Below are 24,595 nucleotides of genomic sequence, written 5' to 3'. Positions count from 1 at the left end.
AATCAGGAAACATTTAATAAGAATGAGGAAATTCATGTTGTTAGAAGAGGTGTAGCTGAGATGAGTGAATTTGGGAAGGTAACAAAATTTGAGTGTTGGTTAATAGGATGACATTGTTATGATAGCAAAAGTATTTTATATCTATTGTTGGCGGATGTCAAAAGTTGGCAGTTAAGAACTTCAGTGGACATCAGTGAATCTGCAAAACATACATTGCAAAAACTATGGCTTAAGAGCCGGAGTTTAGATCCATTGAATCTGCAAAAGTGTGCTGGCTGGAAAAATGGTGAAGGAATTAGTGGCTATTAATTCTGTTAGGCCATGGCGTCTTTTTCCTTCACTTTTTCAGCAGTGGTCTTTTGTTTCTTGGTAGGGCTTTCTGTTATTTTCAGTGTAGCGAGGCGTTCTGCCTCAAGTTTGTTGTCATGATCTCCAGATGAATTTGTAGTGTTTTCAGTTGGTGCTGTTGTCGATTTAGCATGCATTGCTGCTGTTTCTGCTGCTGTTGAACTCTCTGCATCAGTATATATTGGTGGCAGTCCTCTGGCTTCAATTTCTCCCAAGTTCAGCTTGTGCGCTATAATGGCTGTATACTTTTCAGTGGAGGATGATGCAAATGATTTTTCGGTCTTTTTGACGAAGCAAACAATCATGGAGCTGTTAATGCTTTCCTCTATTGCTTTATAGTCAAGGGAACCCTGAAATAATGAAGTAGATTAATATGTTTTTTATAGTAACATGTATTTGAAACTGAGAAGCTATTAGTTGGTTGGTTTTGTATGTTATGAGAGTAATATATATTTCAACGTATTAATTAGTGGATGTGTTGCTTACTTGTTCCTCTTGGTCTTGAATTTCTGCTATAGTGAATGGCAGTAGTTGCTCGGCATCTTGTCCATATAGATCCAATGTCATTGAGCCAGAGCAGTTAGCAAAGTTAACAGTTAATCTACACCTGTTTCATAAGAGAAGCAAATTATTAATAAGCAGATGTATGTGAGCAGCAGTATAAATCGATACAAACTGACTATAAAGAGCATGCAACTCTAATGCTATAGCCACAACAGAGCATGTATAGAGGGTAATAACACAAGGCAAAGGGACTGTGGTGGTCCCTGTTCTACTGAGATTCAAGTTTCAAAGTTGAATAAAATTGTTGATGTAATGAACTGATTACCTTGGCTCGACTCTAATCTGTCTCTGGCATGAAGTGCAAATAATTAAGTGCTGTGGAGACATCCGAAGAGATTTATGGCATCCAGGACATGCATTATATCAGAGCTTTTGACTTTTATCTAGCAGAGTTGGTGTGCCTTGTAACCAACAGGATTTTTGCTGCAATTTTGATATATATGTTTTTAGACTTCTAATTAGAGCAGCAAGATAAAGATTTGAGTACTGTGATGAAGATTAGATAGGTAATGTGATTGTGGTACCAGGGGCAAGTTCAAGAAGTCTCTTATTGATGTGAGCTCTTCAATAGGTGGCATTGGCAAGAGGACGGCACGATTCTCATAAGTTTTTTCAAGCAACATCTGTTCAATTTTTGCACGGTTGTCTTGAATCCTGGAATTAAAACTGGAGTAGTAAGTATAACAAGTATGATGACTATTAATGGGTGCATAATAATAGCAGAATTTAAAATGGAGTAGTAAGTATAACAAGTACCATGACTTTATTGTTGCTGCTTGTTCAATTGGAGGATTAATGAGAATCGCACTTCCTGGCTTTGTGCTGAGGTTCACAGCTGCAAATGAAAGACAGTAATTAAAGGGTACATATTATTGTGTAAATTTTGAATTCCAAGTAAGTGAGGTGATCGATAGTGTCGATTCTTACTATGATAAGAGGAAACCTTAACTTTCAATGCTGCAATAATTGGCTGTGAATCAATGATATCTGCAATAGCCTGTCCTTCATTTAGCTCGTAAGCTCCCCATAAAGTTAGGATCGTTGGTATGCAGCTATATAGAGGTTATGGTTATTACATGCATTCATACTTATGATTAGTTCTGCAATAATGATGCGATTTTGCATGCATTTTGAAAGTATTACCCTTGATCGATCACAATTATGTTTCTCAGAGGTGTGGTTCCTCTGTTATTTCTTGGTTGCACTTGAATAGCAGCTGCCAGGACATCTATTTTTTTGTGAAAGAAAGGAAATTCTGCGTGTCAGTCTCTGTGAACAGTAAAATGTTTCACTATTGTAGAAATGCAGTACGATTTACCTATTTCAGATTGGATATCTATGTACTGACGAAACTTTTTGAAATCAGTGAAGTTAAGCACTGGAGTAATCATTAGTGAATCGGTATCAGTCACAAGCTGAACAACTGTTGAATTGTCTATGATCCAGTTGCATTCCTTTTCAGTTGAACGGTAGTCTGCTGAGGCAAACTTCACTTTTGCATTTGAGACGAGGTATTTGTTATATAACTGAAATAAAGCTCTAAAGAACTCAATGTCTGAGTTATAGATAAGAGCTTCAAGCTTTGTTCCCTGTCGTTGAGAGTTGAATGAGGTGAATTAAAGATGTATTAGTACTGAAGTTTTCACGTTGTAAGTATTCGAATATGGTATTACCTGATCATCCATGAGGAGCAACTTTTGATATCTGTTGCCAGCTTTCGACACCTGAATCCTATGCTTCTGAATGACTTGAACTTTACAGGTCCAGTCTTTCATGCCAGGAAGTATTTTATTAATTGCAGTGAAGTTTGTTCCCATCTGTGAAAGTGATATGAATATATATTGCACAGTGTAAGAAATAACTGAAAGACTTGCATGCATCATGAATACTATATTTTCTGCATTGATGATCAGACTGTATGGAAAAGCAGCTACTCATATAAGATATCATGCTAATGCTAATTCTAGGATTTCTGTATAAACAACATTTTCTGTCGAATCATCTGTATTTGTATCAAAAACTGATGGTCTTATGAGTATTTTCACAGCTTTATTGTTTTTAGCTCTTGAGATTGCTACATATATCTGTCCATGTGAGAACACAGGCTCACGTAAATAAATACCAACAAAATCTAATGTTTGACCTTGAGATTTATTTATAGTCATTGCAAAGCATAATCTAACAGGGAACTGATGACGCTCAAAAGAAATAGGGCAATCAGGGTCATTCTCAACTCGAAAAGAGAGATTCTATGCAGAAAGACTTCTTTGCCTATATGTTCGCCTGTGCTAATGATGGCATGTATAATATTAGGCTTTAAAGATTTACATATAAGTCTTGTGCCATTGCAAAGACCTCCTGGAGGATCTATATTTCTAAGCAGAATGATTGGTGAGTTTGGTTTCAAAGTTAATTTATAAGGCGGGAATCCAGTAGGAGTCAAGCTGTTAAAGAAATCTTCGAACATTGTTTGTTCACTAATTCAGGTGCTTTGTCTCTGCTGATATATTGACAAGCATGTCCTGGAAACGTCTCTGTTAGTGTTTCATTCAGCTCGTCGATGAAGTCATTTCTTCTTGTTAGTAAAGTCCTGTTCACTAGAGAAAAGTAATGAACAGTGAAGGCATTTAGGTCAGGAAACACATTTAATTAAAGCACTAACAGATTCTTCTTCAGTCTTGTATGGTAGAAGTAAAGGTCGTGGAATTCTGATGTTGTTCTTATCAATGCAAGGTTCAGCTCCATTACCAATGCGTCGCAGATAACTGGTAAAGTCAGGATCTGATATCGCCCTCATGTTTTTGTGTGAGCCGTAACTTTTGCAAGTGTGGCCGAATGTAGGAATTTACAATGCTTGCCTGAATAAAGTCTGCTTTTGATCCTTTTGTTACCACTGGAAGTACTTGTCTGAAGTCACCTCCTAATACTATAACCTTCGATCCAAAGAGCTCTGTTGAACTCATAATGTCCTTGAACATCTTGTCTACTCCTTCAATAGCAGTTTTGTGTGTCATTGGTGCTTCATCCCAGATGATTAATTTTGCTTGTCGCAGGAGGTCAGCAAGTGCAATTTGTTTGCTGATTTTGCACATATTTTCAGCACTTAAATCGATAGGTACTTTGAATCTTGAATGTGCTGTCCTTCCTCTAGGTAAAATCAAGGCAGCCACTCCACAAGAAGCTGTAGCAAGCACTATAAAGCCTTTTGATCTTACATCAGCGAGTAAAGCTTTATATAAAAATGTTTTTTGGGTGCCACCAGGTCCATCTAGGAAAAAGCAGCCTCGTTTATTGACGTAGGCAGCTTCAAGTATGGTATTGAATGCAGTTCTTTGGTCAGTATTAAGTTGAGAAACTGAAGCTGAATCAATTTCTGAGACTGTAATGTTCAATTCACTAAGAGTATCTCTGGTATCTTTTGTCAGGCCATCAAACTTGAGTATTCTGGGCACTAATGCATAGGAGTTGATGTTCTTACCCATTGATTCTAAGGAAATTGTTGATTTGTTGTAACACTTTTGCTTCAATTTCCTTGTCCGTTAAGTTCCCTGCTCTCTGATAATCTTCTGACATATATTGTTGAAATTTTAGCCATAAATGCCTTGCATTTTCTGGAGGCGAGAAAACTAAGAGTGGCAAATAGACGTCTTAAAAGTATATGGCATGTGGTATACTGCAGCCTCTTGTAAGCATTGTTCCTGACTGTTGTCTGACTGAAAATAGCCTCGAAGAACTGCAGCTTCTTTGAAAGTATCAACTAAGACGCCATTAACAGTTTTCAAGTCGTTAAATGAAGTCGGCCCTCTGACATTCAGCAGCAATAAACGGAGACAGTAACGTTCGCCTTCAATTGGATTAACTGTGACTAATCTTCCAATTGTGTCTTTCTGTTTTCGAGGTGACCATGCTTTTGATCCAGGATACCAAAAAAAATGTTCAGGGAATTCTTTATAAGTGCACTTCAGGCTCTTGGCTAAATCATGAGTTGAATTCGTGCGAAAAAATTCAGTAAGCATGGTTCTCTTCGCAAAAGGATTACTTAAAAGCTCATGTAAATCTTGATCTTCTGTGAAGCTCATCGATTGGAAGTTCTCTAAGTGAACTTATAAATGAATGACTGATGGATGCATTTCACTTAGAGGAAGAAGATAGATACGCCACATTGCTTCAACAGCACAAACCCATCTGCCTGTCTGGTAATCTTTGATTTCATCCACCGGATCAGACACTGAAGGAGTGGCTGAAGTAGTTGAGCTAGCAGATACTGATGGAGCAGAAGAGGCAGCAGCACGATCAGCATTAATGCAAAAGTGAATTCTGTCATGACCCTTATGTATGTATTTATAAATGTATTTGACAGCTTTAACACTTGAACAAAGTTCAACGTTAATGCGACAATCAAATTTGGCCAATAGGTATGGGTTGTAAGGTACAACACATCTATTGTCTAGCTGGTGATCTCGAATGATAACTTTTCGACCATTCTTCCTTCTCTTGTATGTAGGTTACGAACTATCTCCATGCGATGTTTTTTCAGCCCACCGTTTAGGATAATTCTTATTGCACTTTCTGACTGGTGAACCATCCCTGCAGACATTATTGGGATTTTTATGGCCACAAGGTCCGTGCATCATGTGCTTTCTCACCATATTGAATGGTGGTCTGTTTTGATTTTCGTCAGGAATCTCAGCAGAAAAAATCTTGTCATGTGCCTCAGTGGTGTACAACTTTGATGCTGGTTGAAGGATGATAAGCATATGTACATGTGGCAGGCCTCGTTTCTGAAACTTGATAACATAGGTGTAAGCAGCAACAGCTCCAAAAATTTGCTTTTTGAATAATTCATCTTTCAGAACTTGGAAGCTTTGAATGAAATACTCGAGATAGAAGATCTGGTCTGTTATGAGCTTCATCAGTGGATAACATATGTTAGTTTTATCTCTAGCCATGAAGGATTGCAGGTCATGGTAATGAATATATCAGGCCGGCCAAATTTCTGAACAAGAACCATTGAATCAGCATATCTTCTGAACAAGAACCAAGAAACATATTCATTTGAGCAGTCAAATGGTCTGGAAGCTGGCCATTAAAAATAAAAAGTGAACTGATATATGAGTAGCAGTAAGGGTAAAGCATTTCAATCTATAAAGTAAAGATACTAATTCATGTAGTTCATAATGCAAATATGTAATTTTGCTAACCTTGTTCTTCCATATTAATCATTTCATCAGCAGATTTGCATTCTTTCTTTCTTTTCTTCTGCATTTTTTGGGATTTTGTCTTTCAGATCTTTTAATGCCTGGATGCCATCCTGTTTCTCCAAATGCAAACAGCAATGGGTACTGCAATGCGTCATAACATCCGTAGTAATATTGCACTCGTCGTGGCTGTCCATCTTTAGTGTAAACTTGAATGTGTCTAGCATATCCACTATTTGATTCGTCTCCTTCAACCCACAAAGCGGCAACTTGAGATACACTAGGCTCATTGAAGACTCTTTGATCGCTGTCGCAGTGTGTCTTTAGAACAATCTGACAGGAATCTAAGTTAGGAACATTTCTGAGGCTACGAAAGAAGCATGCATAAGGATTAGCCTTCATCATATCCATAATTTTAACAACAATACTCTCAGTAAGCTTTTCAGAAACTGCAAGCCTGTTGCGAAGCTCATGATCTGTATCATGGAAATATAGCTGTAAGTACATTCAGGAACCACCGTGTGGCATCAAGTCGTTAAAAAAATGATACGTTTGTCCTTGCAGTTTGAAAGTGTATATTCCATTAGTCCTTTTGCAGAGTTCCTTGTCATAGTGGACACCAAACGAAGCTAAAAGCAAACAAGCAGTTGTATGTTCTGACATGTGTTCGAAAGTACACTGCTTCTTCAGTGTGTCCAGTGTAGAGTTCAATAAGGACATCAGGTAGCCCATTTTGATGCAATACATCATCTCCATCAGAGCACCAAAAGCTTGCAGTTTCAGAATAAAACTTCTTGGCTCCGCAATACCTGCAGTCAGCCTGTGATGGCAAAGTATCAGAAGCAGTAGGTATGAATTCTAAAGCTTCTGTTCCAATGAATGCATGTTTCCCTACAAATTAAACATAAAATATCAGCATAGATAAAATTGCCATTAAATTCATTTACTGACAATAAATTTAATAAAGCCTTACTAAGAAGGCTAGTAAAGCTAGAACAACCTTTTCTTCCTGCAGCCTTTCTGCTTCTCGAATTATGAGGCCGGCTATGTTCACCAGTATTTGCTACAAAGTAATTGGCAAAGTAAGTGCACATATATTGTTAACGAAGAAAACTTTGGTACTGCAAAAGCTTAGTAATACCTGTTGGCTGATGATTCACATGACCTGAAGAGTGTTTCGCAACATGATTGTCACAAAACAAAGCTTGGCAGTCCTGATAAAAAGCAAATGCTTGGTTACATTTGAATATCTGCATCACTATAGGATAAAGTGGAAACATCACTGAAGGCATTATAAAGCATGAGAAAATTACCTGATACATGCTGTAAAGATTCATAAAGATACTTATAACGCTCGCTGCAGATTGGAGGCTCACCTGTAATAGGAGAAAGACAGCAAAGCATACTGTTAGTCGTGATGGCAGCTAACACTGCTATCTAAACTATTGCATAAATTGAGTGAAGACAAACCAGGAGTTACTGAAGCAGCAGATCGTGTACATCTTTGAGAAGTTGATTTCTTTGACTTTGATCCTTATACAGGTACAAAACACATTAAATTAAAAGTAATATAAAGTGTGATTTATTATACAACGGAAAATAATACCAAGAAAAATGCAATCATTGGATACCTGTGTGATAAGTGGAGAATTCTGAGATATATTGTTTTTCAATTTCTCATGACTTTGAGAATTGTCTGGTTGTCCAATGGGCAATGGCCGTAGCACGCAAGAGCTGACCACCTCATTTAGTTGATCAGGAGCACCAACAGAAACCAAGTTCGTCTGTTTTCTTCTATGATAAGCCTCTCTTTTGTTTTGCACGTCGAATTTCTTTTTCTTCAGCAGAGAGAGAGCATAGCATACCTATTTCTTGCTTGTTCATTCTGCCTAAGTTTCCTAGCCTTTCTATTTTCAACATCTTCTTCACTTATGCTTAGTCTAGATAGGCTCATAGGTAAGTTTGATGCATAAAATGACAATAAGCCAACCAAAAAGCAGAAAACAAAATGAAAGGCGAGCATTAACTTGGAGTCTGCACCTACTGATGAACATGAAAAATAACCATGCAAACGCAATATGCAACAATAAAAGTGAAAAAGGACTGAAATACTCACTGAGGTAACCAAAAACAGCAGGTAAGCAAACGTTCCGCTGCTATGAAAGAAACACAAAAAAGAAATAAGAGCATATTCCAACTGGTATATGCTAAGCAGGCCTCCAAAAGTAAAACATACTCCTTCGATCAAACAAATAGCATTTTTGGTTTGCAACTAACTATTACTATGGGCAAAAAACCTGTTAACTTCATTCATACGAAGATTTCATAAGAAATGCAAGCAAATGCTATAGCTCATAAGCACAAAAGTGCGAACAGAAACTAATGCAATATGAATGACAAAGCAAGAAAGACTTGAGAGATGCATGAAAGCAAACGATCCAAGGGGAAATGAACATTTGAAATAAAGTGCAAATTGAATGATACCGGCAATGGAAGCACTGAGAAACCAGAGGAGCAAAACACAGGCTGAAGCTGAAAGCTAAAAGCAGTGCATAACAGCATACAAAATAGAGCGGTGCATGTTGAAGATGAAAGTTGTAGTACACGGCCTTCCAATAATTAGTTCTGCTTAATTTAGTGTGGAATTACTATAATGCACATTGTTATCATAACATTATCCATATAACAACCAAGATGCTTGTCCACGTGAGTAATTTCACAACCCGCTAAAGTTGTAAGTGCTGAACCTTGGTCAAATCCATACAAAATGGCTATAAAGAGCATGCAATTCTAAGGCTGCAGCCACAACAAAGCATCTACAAAAGGTAATAACGTAAATAAACAAATGCACTAACAATTCCAAATGGATAGTGGGATCAAACAGTACTATATATGTATAGTACAAGAGTAAGGAGAAAGCAACATACAAGAGCTTGAAGTACAAAGAGTGAAATGAGAACAAGGCTTCTTATACATGGATATAATACATATATATATCTATACACACACACATAGAAGTGCAAGTGCTTCTTATATATAGTTAGGATTAGGATGTAAAGCTTCATCTTTTGTAAACTTAGTTAAGAGAGAGTAAAAAGGTTTAAAAAAAGGGGGGAAATTCCCTCTTGTTCTTAGGTCATAAATCTTTTTGTGAGTCATAATCCACAAGCAAATGGAGTCAAAACCATAGGAGTAATATGTAAAGCTTCATCTTTTGAAAACTTTAGTTAAGAAAGAGTAAAAAGGTTAAAAAAAAAAAAAGGAGGGGGGGAATTCCCTCTTGTTCTTAGGTCATAAATCTTTTTGCTTCCGAGAAACTCAAACTAAAAACAGTACGATCAGGTTTCCAAAGTCCAAGTCCAGATTCGTTATTTACGGGAGTTTTGTCTGGTCCAAATGTCTGTGTCGATATACTTTGATAGTTGGACATTTTTTGCTTTTGCCTGGTGATTTCTTCGGCGGAGTTGAGCAATCTTCAACACTTTTTTTAAAAGAGTGTAGACCGCCTCCAATCACGCTTGTCTGAAAAGGATTAATTCAAGTCGTCTTCTGGGCTCTGTTAGTTGTTTGGTTTACCTTTCCAGATTCCACCATATTTATCTGCCGATGTGTTGATTATTTCACAGCCAAAAAAATATATATATAGTTGGTACTCTTCAGTGTAAGAATTGTAGCACTTTAGTAAATTAATTTAGTTACCATATTGTAAAGGAAATTAATTTGGTGATGTTGATCAAGTGGCTTGAATCTTTCTGACAAACGAAAAGAAAATTATCGGTTTCAAAAAAAAATGATGAATTAATTTTTTTTTTATATACTGACAATGTATACACGATCAATACTTAGATGAATAATAACTATACAAATTTTGAATTTAAAATTCAACATATACACATATATCATGGATACAAATGTCAGTATAAAATTTATTCGTATGGATTACTACATTATAAATTCAGCATTAAGTGTACATTCCCTAAAAGATATAATAGTTTTATTTTGACCCAAAAAAAGAAACCCTTTATGGACGCATTCTTTGCATGATAATGGATGGTTTCTTTCGTTATTGGAGCTACAAGATAGAATATCCTTATTCAAAAGCTCATTCTTGAGTCCTTGGCATCATCATCCCATTCCTGCAACGGCTTTGAATTGGTCCTCTGGTAGCTTTCAATGGTACAGCGTAATAATCACGAATTGATAATTATAGATTGAGTTATGAGGGGAAAAAGAAACACAATTTTATTTTTCTTAACAGCAAAGAATAACTTTTATTTACTCTCTGGGCCACGAAGAATAATTAAATGATCTTTAAATGGTGTGATTTCTTTAATTATTTTATATTCTACTTCCCTATCTAAAAATTCTCAGCTACTCATCATGACAAACGGCTACTTTCATTCTTAGCCCACATGTCAGTCAATGCATCCCCACTTTCTTGTTTTAGCCCTGTAGAAATAAATACTAGCCAAACAAATATAGGCACTAAAGTAATAAATGTATGCTAATACAATTTTTTTTATTTAGAATATACCTTGACTCGAGCCACTTAAGATCTGAGCCGATACATCAAATTAGGAGATACGCCGCGACCTCCCACGATGCACCCAAGTTAGACAAGAGAGATTCAAGATTAAGGAAAAATTCGAACCTCGAACTTTATTCAGTCCAAAAGCCTGTTTTACCACTAGACTATCTCTGGAGCCGTATGCTAGTACAATTGCATACAAAAACACAAAAAAAAAAAAAAAATTCATATTTGTTGAAATTTGTGTTCAAAAATTATAATTCATGTCTACACTTATTATTTTCATACCTACATTTATTGCTTTAATATCTAAACTATATAGGTGTAATTTTCACTGATAATTGTAGTGGCTCTCATTGCACCCCAGCTACTGTACTACAGATAGAGGGACAAGGATGTCACAGGCATAGCAGGAAAAGTCACTATTGGTTCTCACCTGCGGTGGGCACTGCTGTACAATTTTGGGACAGCTTTAGGACTAGGAATACTAATACTCTATTATGTGGTAATCTAAGCGCAGCTGGCTTAGATTAGCATGTTTTGATATTGAATTCATTGGACCATTTGCAGTCAAAAAGGTTGGTTGATTATAGGAACCAAAGCAACTACTGGGAAGGAGTTCCCTGGTGAATTTAATATTAACTGTACTCATTGCACAATGTCCTCCCTCAACGGTCCTAGGGGACTGGGACTTTTTTGTTTTAACACAAATCCAGACTGTCAAATGTTTCTTTTACTCCATGCTAACGTTGTTTACTTCTGGGCTAAACCTGATTGAAATTTGCCTTCTTTTTAAAGACATTTCATCTAATGTAAGAAAAAAAAACACACACACACACACACACACAAATGTCAGTTTGATTGCATACACAAATTCACAAAATGATGTTCAAAGTAAAAATACAGAAAGATACAACTACATGCATGTGTACTAGTAATAGACTATATATAATTCATTTGTCCATAGGGATGTATCGTTTCCGTTTGATAATGAAATGGAGTTTAATTGGTAATGTATTTCACTTGTAATTGATATGTTCTAAGTTGAAGTCATAAAAAAAAAAAAAAGTTAAGAGAAATCTCACTATTGATCTTTAAAAGAAAAGAATCATCCCCGAAAGCATTTGTATGTAAAGTATTGATTATTGGATTGTGTGCATGGAAAAACATTAAATGCTTTATACATGTAGAGTATTGATTATTGAATACGTGATGAGCTCGTGCAAAGAACTTTTGCTTTTGGGAGCGGCCTAATGCTAAACTATAACCATTCCCAAAAAAAAAAAGGGAAAATGTCACTCTCCAAATATAGCCATACATTATTGACTTGCAATAATATACATCCTCAATAGTTATACAAAACTTTACTCCGTTTTCATTTTTGTTTGCTTAGATTCTCTCACCAACCTTCTCTTTCGTTTGTTTCCCATTTTTCATTTTCCCCCTAAAGAATCAATAATATTGCCTGTTCTTTTCTTCTGCTAGCTGAAACCAACTTTACCTTTCTCCATCACTCTTTTTTCTGCTCTCAATAGTAGTACTTCCTGTCAGACCTTTCTTTCTCTCCTTCACGTTCTCTCAAGTCCCAGTTCTTCTCTAAGCTTTCTCTGCAACAACTCGATTTCCTGGTGTACAAAGGTAAGCCCTTTAAAACACATCCTTTTTTACACATTTCCAACGGTCACTTTTCTTGGAAATGTTAGATAATAGTACTGTAATTTTGTTCATTTTAAGTCTATTTAGTTTTCATGGTTTTGTGGGGTGTTTGAACAATGAAGGATTTGCGCTTATGTCATTCAAGAATGCCATTCAGCAAGACCCTGAAGGGTCCATGAACAGTTGGAACCATTCTGATGAAACCCCCTGTTCTTGGAATGGTATAACATGCAAAGACCAGAAAGTTGTTTCTGTTAGCATTCCTAAGAAGAAACTCACTGGGTTTCTTTCTTCTTCTCTTGGATCTTTACCTGAGCTTAGACACGTAAATTTAAGGAATAACAAGTTATTTGGCAGCTTACCTGGTGAGCTCTTTGCAGCTCAGGGGCTGAAAAGTTTGGTTCTTTTTGGGAATTTCTTTTCTGGGCCGATACCGTCTGAAATAGGGAAGCTTAGTTACCTTCAAACTCTAGGTTTGTCTGAGAATTTCTTTAATGGGTCACTGCCTGATTCTTTTGTTCAATGTAAAAGATTGAGTTTCCTTGACCTTAGTCACAATAATCATACTGGTCCTTTGCCTCATGGATTTGGGACTAATTTGGTGTTGTTGGAAAAACTTGATCTTGCATATAACAACTTTAGCGGTTCAATTCCTAGTGATCTTGGAAATTTAACTAATTTACAAGGAACTGTTGATTTGTCTCATAATATGTTTGATGGCTCAATCCCTCCTAGCTTAGGTAATCTTCCTGAGAAGGTTTATATTGATCTCACCTATAATAAATTAAGTGGTCCTATTCCACAAAATGGTGCTCTAATTAACAGAGGGCCAACTGCTTTTATTGGAAACCCTGGCCTTTGTGGCCCTCCATTGAAAGATCCTTGTTCAGACAGTGGACCAAGTTCGCCATCTTCATATCCTTCCTTGCCTAATAACTACCCTCCACAAAGGACGGATGAGAATGGTAGCAGAGGAAGAGGGCTCAGTAAAAGTGCTGTAATTGCAATTGTTGTGTGTGATGTGATTGGAATTTGCATGGTTGGCTTGCTGTTTTCGTATTGTTATTCAAAGATGTGTCCTTGTGGCAAAAGGAGGGTTGATGGCTATGGTTTTGAGAAGGGAGGCAAGCGAGGGAAGGAGTGTTTATGCTTTAGGAAGGATGAATCAGAAACTTTATCAGAAAATGTGGAGCAGTATGATCTAGTGCCACTTGACACTCAGGTGGCATTTGATCTAGACGAGCTTCTAAAGGCATCTGCATTTGTGCTAGGCAAGAGTGGTATTGGCATTGTATATAAGGTCGTGCTTGAAGATGGGCATGTTTTAGCAGTGAGAAGACTTGGTGAAGGTGGTTCACAAAGATTTAAAGAATTTCAGACTGAAGTTGAAGCAATTGGAAAGCTAAAGCATCCTAATATAGTAACCCTCCGAGCCTATTATTGGTCTGTGGATGAGAAGCTACTGATATATGATTACATTCCAAATGGAAACCTTACTGCTGCAATTCATGGTAAGTTTAACACTTCACAACTCGGAGCGAATTATTCTTATTTTTCAATATTTCTTCTTAACAGTGTTGCTCATCTTGTCTTCAAATTCTTCATATGTGAACTTTGTTCCCAGGAAAGCCTGGAATGGTATCCTTTACTCCTCTGTCGTGGTCTATGCGCTTGAAGATAATGAAAGGAATTGCAAAAGGCTTGGTTTATCTGCATGAGTATAGTCCCAAGAAGTATGTCCATGGAGATCTCAAACCATCTAATATCTTGCTTGGTCAAAATATGGAACCTAAAATTTCTGATTTTGGACTTGGACGTCTTGCTAACATTGCCGGAGGATCCCCAACCCTGCAGTCAAGTCGAATGATCTCAGAGAAGCCACAACAAAGGCAACAAGGGAGTGCACCTTCGGAAGTTGGCACAGTTGCTTCCGCTGCAAGTATTGGGTCCTTTTACCAAGCCCCGGAGTCACTGAAAGTGGTCAAGCCATCACAGAAGTGGGATGTCTACTCATATGGCGTGATACTGCTGGAAATGATTACTGGAAAATCACCTCTAGTGCAGGTAGGCACCTCTGAAATAGACATTGTTCACTGGATGCAGCTATGCATTGAAGAGAAAAAACCTCTATCCGATGTTTTAGATCCCTTTTTAGCTGACGATGCTGACAAAGAAGAGGAGATGATCGCGGTTCTGAAGATTGCAATGGCATGCATACAAACTAGTCCTGATAGAAGACCATCAATGAGGCATGTCTTTGACACTTTGGAAAGATTACCTGTGTCTTCTGAATGAGAATAATGTAAAATTTTGTGAATGTAATTTGTTCCGAGTGATATTCTTTTTTTTCCTTACCTCAAACTTGCAAAAGTTAGGCTCCATTTGTTGACATTATGGGAGAAATTGTCAAACCACAATCTAGAGGAATTGGAATGTCCTGTACTATTGCCTCATATCCTACTGTAGGTTCTCGTGTAATATGCAAAATGCAAGCTTCACATTCTTTCAGTTGAAAGGGACGAAATGTGGGTGGATCTGGCATAGACTGAAAGATTTTAGTAGTTGTATCTTTCACGTGTGCATTTGCCCAAAGAATGTTGTCTCATGCTCTTATTGCAGACCTTTTGTCTTTTCGTAGTCCCTCTCCTGCATTAAAGTTCTTTCTCTTCCATGTTAACAAGTTCAATAGGGTTCAAAAAATGGCACTTAACATGCACAAATCATACAAAATTACTCAGTGCACTATTGGCCGCTAATGTACAGCTGGAAAATGTGGCCGTCTACATGCTTTTGCATTTTTTTGGGTATGAAAGGGTGGCCCTATGTTGGTGTAACTGAATTGTTCAACATGCCTCGTGAGTGGATTAATATGATAGTCTGATCAATGGATGTTTCCTTTAAGCAGATGGGGGCCTGCCAATTACTTTGTTTTTTTGGAGACACTTTCTTATTTTAAAAGGAATTAATTGTATATATGCTAATTTGGGTTCGCGTTATACTTCTATTTGAGACTTGGCGAATTGGAAAAGTGTTAGCCGAATTTTTTATTTTTTTTTGGGTACATAAATCGTATAATTCCAAGTTAATCAACTTTCTTTTGGTGACATATTGGAAACTCCAAAAATAATCTTTAAATCTAAGTGAGCTTAATCTGTATTAGGGGTGTGGGCGAGCAACTTGGTCAAATACTCGGCATGAACTCAGTCAAACAAAGTTCGAGTTTGTGCTTGAGTTCGATCTGCTCGATTTATATAGCGAGTCTGAGTCCGAACATAAGAATTTAGTACTTGAGTGCTCAATGAGTTTAATTGAGTAGTTGTATTATTTATAAAATACATATAATTTTTAATTATGAAATTATTATTATGGGTTCATGTCTTAGCAAAAAATCAAACTTGAACTCGAATAGCTCGAGCTCAAAAACACTCGCAATATTCTCAAGTTCAATCAAGTCGAGTTCGAACTTAATTACAACTCTCGAGTTTGCCTCAAGTTTAATGTTACGTACTCGTTCGAGTTCAACCTCGAATAGCACTAGTATTAATCGAGTTTGAACTCGAGTATAATGATACTTGAGCTCGAATCGACTCAATAGCACCCCTAATCCGCATTTCATGTTCACTTTTTTTTAAAAAAAAAAAAAAAAAATCTCGACTTGTATTTTTTTTTATCAACTTTTCAATCAATCGAAAGTAAGCCTCCCAAAAGAGGTCCGTTGTCCTCATACTTGAGTTATGTAGGGTTACAATTAATTAAATACGGTTGTAACTACACTTTTGGGACACAGAAGTTGGTTCCAGGAATTTCAGCAATACTTAAATCATAGTTTCTAAGATTGGAACTTATTCTTCAATCTACCAACTTCACCTTGACACAGAAAGTTGGTTTCATGAATTTCAGCTATACTTAAATCATAGTTACCAAGATTGGAACCTATTCTTCAATCTACCAACTTCACCTTTCCAGATATTGTACATTGATGAATCATTGTTGTATCTGTTTTATTGGATTATAACTATGCAAGGGATGCATTTGGCCTAAGAGTGAAGTCGGTGCAAAGGGACAAGACACTTGGATGTCCCTTTACAAATGAGCATGAGCATGTTAAGGCATGAGTAGGCTCTATGGTTTGGGGACACCATCATGATCTGCAGCTAAAGTCGAGCATCTACACTTGTAAGATTCAATCCATACTTCAATAGACGTTTCATGGTCCTGAGATGAACATTACTCAAATCCTGAGAAGATAAAAAAAAAAAAAAAAAAGCTTGCTTTTGCAATCTTATTTAAAATATAAGAACTAAATAGTGCAAGACATGAAATGGGAGCTTCTCCTTTATGAGTAAACACGAAGAATTTGTACATGTGAAAAGGGTATTAATACTTACACTGTCGTACATAAATTCACGGAATAAATTGGATATTATGTATTCAACTCTTTGCAATCCTTTTCTCCTAGTCCAATTCAGAATGTAGACTTAAGAGATCATCAATGGAAGAATATACAGTTGGTAAGTGCCTTTATGGATGGAGGACGGAAATTTGCAAGTCATCCGCATGGAAGAAGTGGGACAATATAGGCAGTGGTCCGAGTTGGATGAATAAAGAAATGGGTCCTGCGAGTATTCAAGATTTTAAGGAGTCCAGCCTGTTATTTCCATTGATTGGATTATTTTGACTTTAAAGGAGATGAGGTTGTCGTTTTGGGATTTTTCTGGTCAATTCCATGCAGTCAGCATCACGAGCTGAGAATTGTTTTTCAACAATTTGTGGTGATGATGGGCCGTCATTCATGCTCAATGAATAGACTGGAAAGTTGGGCACTACTGGAGATTGAAATTTGGAAAAGGGATAATTTCAGAAACCTCCCTTGAGGTTTCTAACAATTTCATTTAGTACCCCTAAAGTTTTAAAAATTACACATATCTCCCTTGAATTTACCATTTTGGTTAAAAAAAACTATTCAATGGTCAAAATTTTGAATGAATAACCCAAATTGCCCTCATGAAATTGTGAAGTTCCTTTTACCTTCTTATAAAATTCTATAAAAAAAAGTATGAAATATGCACAAAATCTCAAACCCACTTTCCGCTTTCATCTCTATTATTTTAAACTTTCATATTCGTACATTTCAAATTAGTGCCATTATCATCATGACCACCGCTGCCATTAGTGCTTAAATTCTAAAATCTCAATCTAAGTCACAAAAGAAAAAAAAATCAGTACTGTTAAACTTAAAAAATTTCACTAACTATATTAATATAACATCTCATCCCTCAAATATCGGAGTACCAATTCATGCCTGTTATATTTAAATCTTCAACTTATATCTTTTTCTATTCATCTTTAGATCTTTCAAGCCAAGCTAAAATTAATTTGTAATATGTTAGAATTATGTTTAGGACATAATTAGTTATTCTATAAGTGATCTTGTTTTTGTTTCCATTGACTATTTAATTGTGTGGTGCATTTCTATGCACAAGATTAGGAGCGTATTATTTAATTGCATGAAAAATATTAATATATTAAGTTTATTATAGTCATTTTATAGGATCAAGGGAGGTAAGTGTAATATTGAAAACCTCAAAAGTACTAGATGAAATTGTTAGAAACCTCGAGGGAGGTTTCTGAAATTACCCCTTTGGAAAATGCATGTATGGGAATATACAAGAGTACATATATATATATAGGACCCAGTAAGCCAGCTAAGAGTTGAAAGTTGTAATTTTAGAACGCATAATTTTTTTTTTCGTAATCTTCCAACTAGACCACTATTATGGATAGACTTGGCATAAAAAGAAATTTAAGCAAAAAACTAAAAAAAAAAAAAAAAAAAAAAAAAAAGAAGAAGAAGCTAGGATCAGGGGTTGTAGTGTTCTTCCTTTTTGGGGGGCATATCGTGGCTTATTGGGTTGATACAGTTGTCCTTTAGCACTTGTAGCTTTTAGAACAAATATTCGCCCTATAATAGTACTAACACATAGGTATAAAATCTACACAATCTCCAATAGATCCGGCATTCACTAGTCAAAGGTTGCAGTTTTCTAAACTACTTGATGAAAACAGAGAAAGTATTTTGCAATTGTCTTCTCTGCCTTAGAATATATGCTGGTAATTGTTAACAAGATCCTCAATTCAAGACATGTGAAGGGTTCGGAAATCACTCTTCAGAATGATATCTGTAGTTTTGACTTTGAAAATGAACAATGAATTACTGCTGTTTCTGTGGGTAAATGATTCTGCAACAGCATTTGGGATAAAACTGTCACTCCACTGTATTGGTGAGACAGTAGTATCTTATAGCCAACCAAATCTAAATGGTGATAAACGAGAATTATAGAGTTCTCAGCCAAACAAAGGTTTCCAATCCATCAGCTTGTCACTGAGTAATCCATTTTGGTGAAGAATAAATCATACAAAGAAATACAATGCAAGCAACAACTCAGAAGATCAAGCTTGCTAAGTTGATAATCATTGAGGGAGAACCAGAATAGTTTAGTTGAGGTTGTAGCAGGTGGATCCTAAACTTGTCTTAGTCCACACTATTTGTTAAGACTCAGTGTTAGAGAGAATTAAGCAATGCTGATGAAGAGGGACTAAATGCTTCATCCTTCCGCACAATTCTCAGCCTCTTGACACTTTCTACAAAATTACTGTTGAGAATCATCAGAATGAGCGTCAGGGATCATATGATTGCTATGCTTAATCATACATTAGTTTGATCTGATCGAACTATAAAAATGATGGGAATTGAGATAAATTAGTACTGACAGAAAAGGGGAAGTTCATAGCTTAATGGCCATGTTCATTGACAACAGAACTTACTTCCAAGGAACATCGTCAACAGTCCTCCAATGCTCATCTCTGTCCCTATATAGCAGGGAATATTCCGAGTTGGATTGGAACAGTCGCAGACCATACACAGACTGTTTCCCTGGAAAATAAGAAAACTTTCGCTGAATCTTAAAAATAATAATAATAATAAAAAGCAGTTGAAGATTGTTAGACTATACCGAACATTTCTTCTAGTTGAAGTGCAAGATCAGAGTAGCCCATATGGTCAAGGATGCAGATTTTCCTGCCAACTATTACTCCATCCATGTTAACTTTCACATATGACCAACGCTCCTTGCTTTGAACTCCCTCAGTTTCATCATCATGATTTCCCACCATATTTTGTGGATAATCAGTCTTTGAATTTTTCATCCGGGGATGCAGCTGGTGCCAGTCTATCAGGACATCAAAGTCATCTGCTGTTTACGGCAATAGCAAACATAATACTGTTCAGTAATATTGTGTTGCTGTAGTTGGTAATTGCCTAGTTTCATGTATATTGTAACATTACCAGCAAAACAATCAAAAGTTGCATGCTGAAAATATACATTACTGAGATGCTGTGGTGGTTTTGGATTGGAAATTTTGCATCAGAGGGTACCAAACTACATCAGTCCACACCAAAACTCCTAGGGGTATGAAAATAGTGATGAACTAAACCTTGTATTAACAATTCGTTCCAGACTCAGTCATCACTGACGCTTTACTTCTTTGAAATGACAACTTTCATATGCTTTCTACTGCAGACATGTCAATTGCTTCATCATAACATGACTCTTTTGACTAGTTTGTAGAGTATAGTGATAGCAATAAACCTACTTCTATGAAAGGTTATATACTATTACCATGAGGAGATGGATGATAAGACTCTGGCTGCAAAACTCTTAGGCTAAGGCCCAAGTCAATGATATTGTCAGCCTCCTTCCCCTGGTAATAAACTTGGGGGAGAGTTGCATGATTTAGATGGTAATTTGATGCATTTGAATCCATTGATTCAGCAGAAATGACTATCTCAGAATAAGTGATAAAGTGGGTTTGCTACAGCATTAGACTATGACTTTCCATTTTATAAGTGTATGTGACATAAACACCTGGTGACAAAGCAATAAACCAGGCATCAGAAATGCAAGCTCAAGTGGGGACATGGAAGACAAGAAAGCCTTTATCCCATCACTAATCATTTAGTGGTAGTTATGTAGTTATGTATTCTGCCATTCATAACATGGAAGAATTCAAGAAGTTAGGAAAAGAACAGAAGAACAAGGGATGGGATAGGATGGGCCAGAAGATCCCATCAAGGGCAAGTTTGGATTTTGCATCTCTACAGTACGCCTGAGATCTTTGCTGGCAATCGAGCATGATTCTGTGTCAGTATTCGGGTAGCTCAGAATGGTATCTGCATGTCATGATACCTACTACTTGCACAAGAAGATTAATCAATCCCACAAAATGGTGCAAACATTACGTTACGATTATGTTTTACTTTTTCCAGAATTCCAGTAGCCTCAACTAGTATCATGTTAATTTCATTACTATATATTCTGCAGCAGCAATTTAGGATCCAGAATGTTTTTTCTGGGAAAATTTATCTAGCAGTCAAAACATGTATCACTAATATTCTGCAGCAGCAATTTAGATCCGCAACTTCTTTCGTATGAGAATTGATCAAGCAGTCAAAACATACGTGATGCAGCAGCCTACAGAGTGAGGTTTTATTTTTCACGAAAATGTTTTCAGACTAATAGCTGGCCACACCAAAGATTTTTGGGCTGCGGCAATACTATTGCTAACTGCATGATAAAAGGAACCGACTTTGCTCCAACTAAGATTGACAATGGATTGATTCCGAAATTTAATTTCATGACTAGGGATTGAAATCAAAACTTGATTTCTAAAGAATCAAACAAATGAAAAGAACAAGAATTGCTCATAAAAAACGCAAAAGAGACTGCTGGTATTCTTCCGCTTGAGTCATTTTAGGCCAAAATAACTTTTCCTGAACAAGGCCAAAATAACTGCTGGTATTCTAACGCAAAAGAGTTTTATCCCTGCCAAAGTGTCCAGCACGATGCACTGTTATTTCAATTGCAGCTTTTCACTTACATTGAACTATCTTAAACACGAATATTCAACTCCAATGGCCAAATATTCGGGTTCTTCTAGAGATTATCTTACAGTAGAATAGTGATCTCTGCAAGGAATTCAACTCCTATCTGAAGGAACTTCGATGCTGACAGCTAGGAGATTGTTAAAGTGCTATACATCAAGGAAAACATATGGTTTTTTGTCCTAACCCGATCACAATCTTTTCATGCCATACTCTAAGGGAGTATTGAAAATGAAGATGCATCTGTGCTCCCACATTTGACCTGACATTTGTGTCTCCAAACACTGATCAAAAGCATCTGCATTGTCTTAGGGACTACTTGTAGTAGAGCAACATGATAGGCAACATGTTTTACAAGCACGTAATTTTGCAAGGCAAGAAGAAATGCACTTTGGCTTCTCTCGTTTTATGCTCTTTTGGTCCTTACCAACCATTTATCTTCTTATGTTTCCTCAAGAAGTTGCAAACAAATGGCTTGATCCATCAATGTCCCCATTGAAAACAGCCAAAATTAGTTCAAATGGGACTAGATGCCCCACAACCCACACCGCCAGCCACCCAAAACCACAAAAATAAAAAATGGAAATGTGACTATGAAAGATCTCTCTTGAAGAAAACCGACAATAATACTTTACATCTTATAGAAGTTTTTACTTGCTTAAACTCCCAAATAAGATGAGGGAGAAATTACCAAATTTTTCTTTCCCCGGTTTTTTTTCCCAATTCGTTCAGTTAAATTTTCTCTTTTTGCCTTTCTTCCCTAGACAAGTACACTGGGCTTGAGTGATATTCCTAAACAGAAGCTGAGTTAGTAGACAAATGAAATTTAACAATTAAGAGATACAAAAGAAGAGAAAATGAGATGAGTGACCAAGGCCAGCTTGATTTTAGAAAAGCCAAGGGAGAAGTAATTTTTTTCAAAAGAATGTAATGCCTCACATTTGGTGTCGCTTCAATATATTCCAGTGTTAGGTGTACGAGTTCAAACAATTATTGACAGCACAATTAGCAGGCAAATAGTACGAAAGAATATACAGGAGAAGTACTAAAAAAACAGCAAAAATTTTGTTTGTAACAAACAAAACAAAAACAAGATGATGGATACTTCAGAACGTTGCATATTATTGACAACCGTGTTGTGACTTGTGAGAATATTTTCGTTCAACCCCCTTCAGCTACTGATATTGCAATAAACTTGCAGGGCTGTAATAGATGATCTACTTTGATCTTATTTTTCTGTGAAAATTTGCACTTTAGCCTCTTGTATGCCCAAGCATGACCCCTTCAATAGTTGAAGAGCCTAAGGCCAGGAAGCCAACGAGAAAGAAACCAAATGCAGCCTCAGATTTTAACCATTCTCAATTTCATTGTTCCATTCAGAGCCCCAACTTTCCTGATCTGCAGCGTTCTAAATCACCTAGCAGAAATGGTACGACTGAATCTAGAGAACCTTTGATCAGCCAAAAGCCCAAGAAAATGTTTTTGTTGGCAAGGCTTGGAGGACTGGGTTGTAAAGGGACTTCAACTCGGGTATCAGAATCGACAATCATCCGGTCTGCAGCTGATTGGGAGACTGAGAAAAGGAGGAGGAAGAACCTGGGGAATAGACCGCCTAGTAAAGCCAGGATTCCTGATAATGTTGCTGTTGATGTTCCTGATATATGCTGTACTCCTCCAGGGATCAGTTTTGCTTCTGATGTTGTTCCTAGACCAAGCATGACCACTCAGAGGACAACGCATGTACAGGTTTAGCATTTACTGAAAATTCATCATTATTGGCAGCCAAGAAAAGTTTGGTGCTTGTTTTATGATACATCTTGAATTGCTGTGTCTTTTTTAGCATTCCCGTGTAGCTAGGAGAACTAGAAACATCCAGCATTTCTCTGCTTCATCTTCACAAGGACCCTCAAATTCTATATTCTCCAGAGACCATTCATTCAATGCTAGACACTATCATCAATTGGGTCAATATTCTCATAGAGGATTCATAGAGGTATAACAGACAGATGTTTCAAGTTCCTTCTGATAATTGCTTCACATTTTCAGCTCAAAGCTCTGATCCGTATTCTAATCATGTCTTCTAGGTATTTGCACTCTTTGAAAGAAGTTTAGATCAATACATGGACTGGAGACTCAATCTTGATAGGATGTCATATGAGGTATTTAGTTTCTGGTCTGGGATTGTGTCTGAAAAGCTTTTCCAGTTCACATTGCATTATTGAACACAGGCATCTTAAACTACTTTCTTGATTGCTACTGCAGGAACTGCTTGAATTGAGCGATGAAATTGGATATGTAGGCAGAGGTTTGAGTGAAGAAGACATATTCAGCTGCTTAACTATACTTGAGCCATCTGATTTCGAGTCTGCACCATTGCTGATGTCGTTGGACGAAGGCTGGAGGTGTACCATTTGTCAAGTTAGTCATCAATCTCACCCTCTCACAAACATTTTATGGCTCCAAGCCAACAAAGCAATTAGAATGCCTTGCGAATTGAAATCTTATGCCATAATGCTTAAAAACACAAAAAAAAAAAAAAGAGTATTAAACAGGAACTTTTGCAGAGCTAAGCTACCTTGGCGACATCAATGGTCTCCAATCAGTAGATCTTCTTCCAGTAAGAATCTTATGCATTCTAAGGCTTTAAACACAGTCTAGATGACTTCTTGAATACCCAAAATTTATGTAAACCCAAGGGAATGCGGTGACTTTGGCTCAAATCACATGGAAGAGTTGGGTCGCTTTTTCTATAAGCCCGTCATAACTCAAGTAATTAAGATTGCTAAACTCAAGATAACCAACAAAAAACAAGCAAAATTAGTTGAGAAATTATGGGGCTTTTGTATTGATCACATTACACTAGCTCTTTCAGACTACAGTTTACCAGATTATTTTGGAGATGCTTATGAATGAAACAATTCTCCAATTGCAGGAGGAATGCAAGGCTAAGGATGATGTTGGGCGACTTGGCTGTGGACACTGCCACCACATTGATTGCATAAAGCAGTGGCTTAAGCAGAAGAACCAATGCCCTGTGTGCAAAATCGCACCCATTGCTGACAAATGAAGCGATCAGTATTGTTTTCCAGCCTCACTTATCAAACTTCGGTTCTCATATACACTGAAATCAATTTCTCCAATTTTAGGCAGAAATGTATCCGATATGCCATGTCAAATATGCATAGGCAAGCACAAGTCCTTTTAATGTCCGTGCTTGGAATTTTATTTTCCCATGTATTTCCTACTTACGTTTTAAAGCACAAGTACTTGATTTCGTGATTTCCCTTGAAAGTTCAAGACGGGCAGAGAGATAGCTTTACTCCAAAACAGTTGATCAATTGAAACTCCAAATTTATGAGA

General features: G+C 36.9%; 4 protein-coding genes and 2 long non-coding RNA genes across 7 annotated transcripts; 2 read left to right on the top strand and 4 right to left on the bottom strand.

Annotated features, from left to right (window-relative positions):
* Positions 1-1,183: 1,183 nt before the first annotated feature.
* LOC113719035 (uncharacterized) lies at positions 1,184-1,752 on the bottom strand. Its single transcript, XR_011836724.1, has 3 exons — positions 1,669-1,752; positions 1,437-1,566; positions 1,184-1,335 (listed from the first exon to the last, which is right to left on the bottom strand). It is a non-coding gene; the product is annotated as an uncharacterized lncRNA (long non-coding RNA).
* A 2,786-nt stretch (positions 1,753-4,538) lies between these two features.
* LOC113718594 (uncharacterized) lies at positions 4,539-4,991 on the bottom strand. The gene has a single exon (XM_027243488.1). It carries the CDS (start codon positions 4,989-4,991, stop codon positions 4,539-4,541), a length of 453 nt encoding a protein of 150 aa, XP_027099289.1.
* A 2,124-nt stretch (positions 4,992-7,115) lies between these two features.
* Positions 7,116-7,481, bottom strand: LOC140032834 (uncharacterized). The gene is made up of 3 exons (XR_011836725.1): positions 7,424-7,481; positions 7,252-7,324; positions 7,116-7,173 (listed from the first exon to the last, which is right to left on the bottom strand). It is a non-coding gene; the product is annotated as an uncharacterized lncRNA (long non-coding RNA).
* A 4,715-nt stretch (positions 7,482-12,196) lies between these two features.
* LOC113719025 (receptor protein kinase-like protein ZAR1) lies at positions 12,197-14,931 on the top strand. The gene is made up of 2 exons (XM_027244004.2): positions 12,197-13,805; positions 13,919-14,931. Exons 1-2 carry the CDS (start codon positions 12,335-12,337, stop codon positions 14,587-14,589), a joined length of 2,142 nt encoding a protein of 713 aa, XP_027099805.1. The 5' UTR covers positions 12,197-12,334; the 3' UTR covers positions 14,590-14,931.
* A 3,497-nt stretch (positions 14,932-18,428) lies between these two features.
* On the bottom strand, positions 18,429-20,462 carry LOC113719032 (auxin-responsive protein IAA32-like). Of its 2 annotated transcripts, none has more exons than XM_027244013.2 (4): positions 19,974-20,462; positions 19,308-19,544; positions 19,120-19,228; positions 18,429-18,947 (listed from the first exon to the last, which is right to left on the bottom strand). In XM_027244013.2, exons 1-4 carry the CDS (start codon positions 20,116-20,118, stop codon positions 18,857-18,859), a joined length of 582 nt encoding a protein of 193 aa, XP_027099814.1. In that variant the 5' UTR covers positions 20,119-20,462; the 3' UTR covers positions 18,429-18,856. The 2 variants fall into 2 exon arrangements, with proteins under 2 accessions (XP_027099814.1, XP_027099813.1); XM_027244012.2 differs by having other exon boundaries at positions 19,308-19,547; positions 19,974-20,456.
* A 1,855-nt stretch (positions 20,463-22,317) lies between these two features.
* LOC113719031 (uncharacterized) lies at positions 22,318-24,526 on the top strand. Its single transcript, XM_027244011.2, has 5 exons — positions 22,318-22,981; positions 23,076-23,228; positions 23,320-23,394; positions 23,498-23,653; positions 24,168-24,526. Exons 1-5 carry the CDS (start codon positions 22,511-22,513, stop codon positions 24,300-24,302), a joined length of 990 nt encoding a protein of 329 aa, XP_027099812.1. The 5' UTR covers positions 22,318-22,510; the 3' UTR covers positions 24,303-24,526.
* The last annotated feature ends 69 nt before the right edge of the window (positions 24,527-24,595 follow it).

This window comes from Coffea arabica, unplaced genomic scaffold (genome assembly GCF_036785885.1).
Source record: "Coffea arabica cultivar ET-39 unplaced genomic scaffold, Coffea Arabica ET-39 HiFi ptg000200l, whole genome shotgun sequence".
Classification (NCBI taxonomy): Eukaryota; Viridiplantae; Streptophyta; class Magnoliopsida; order Gentianales; family Rubiaceae; genus Coffea; species Coffea arabica.
Note: the sequence above shows the minus strand (reverse complement) of the source record. Positions and strands in the feature narration are given on the sequence as shown.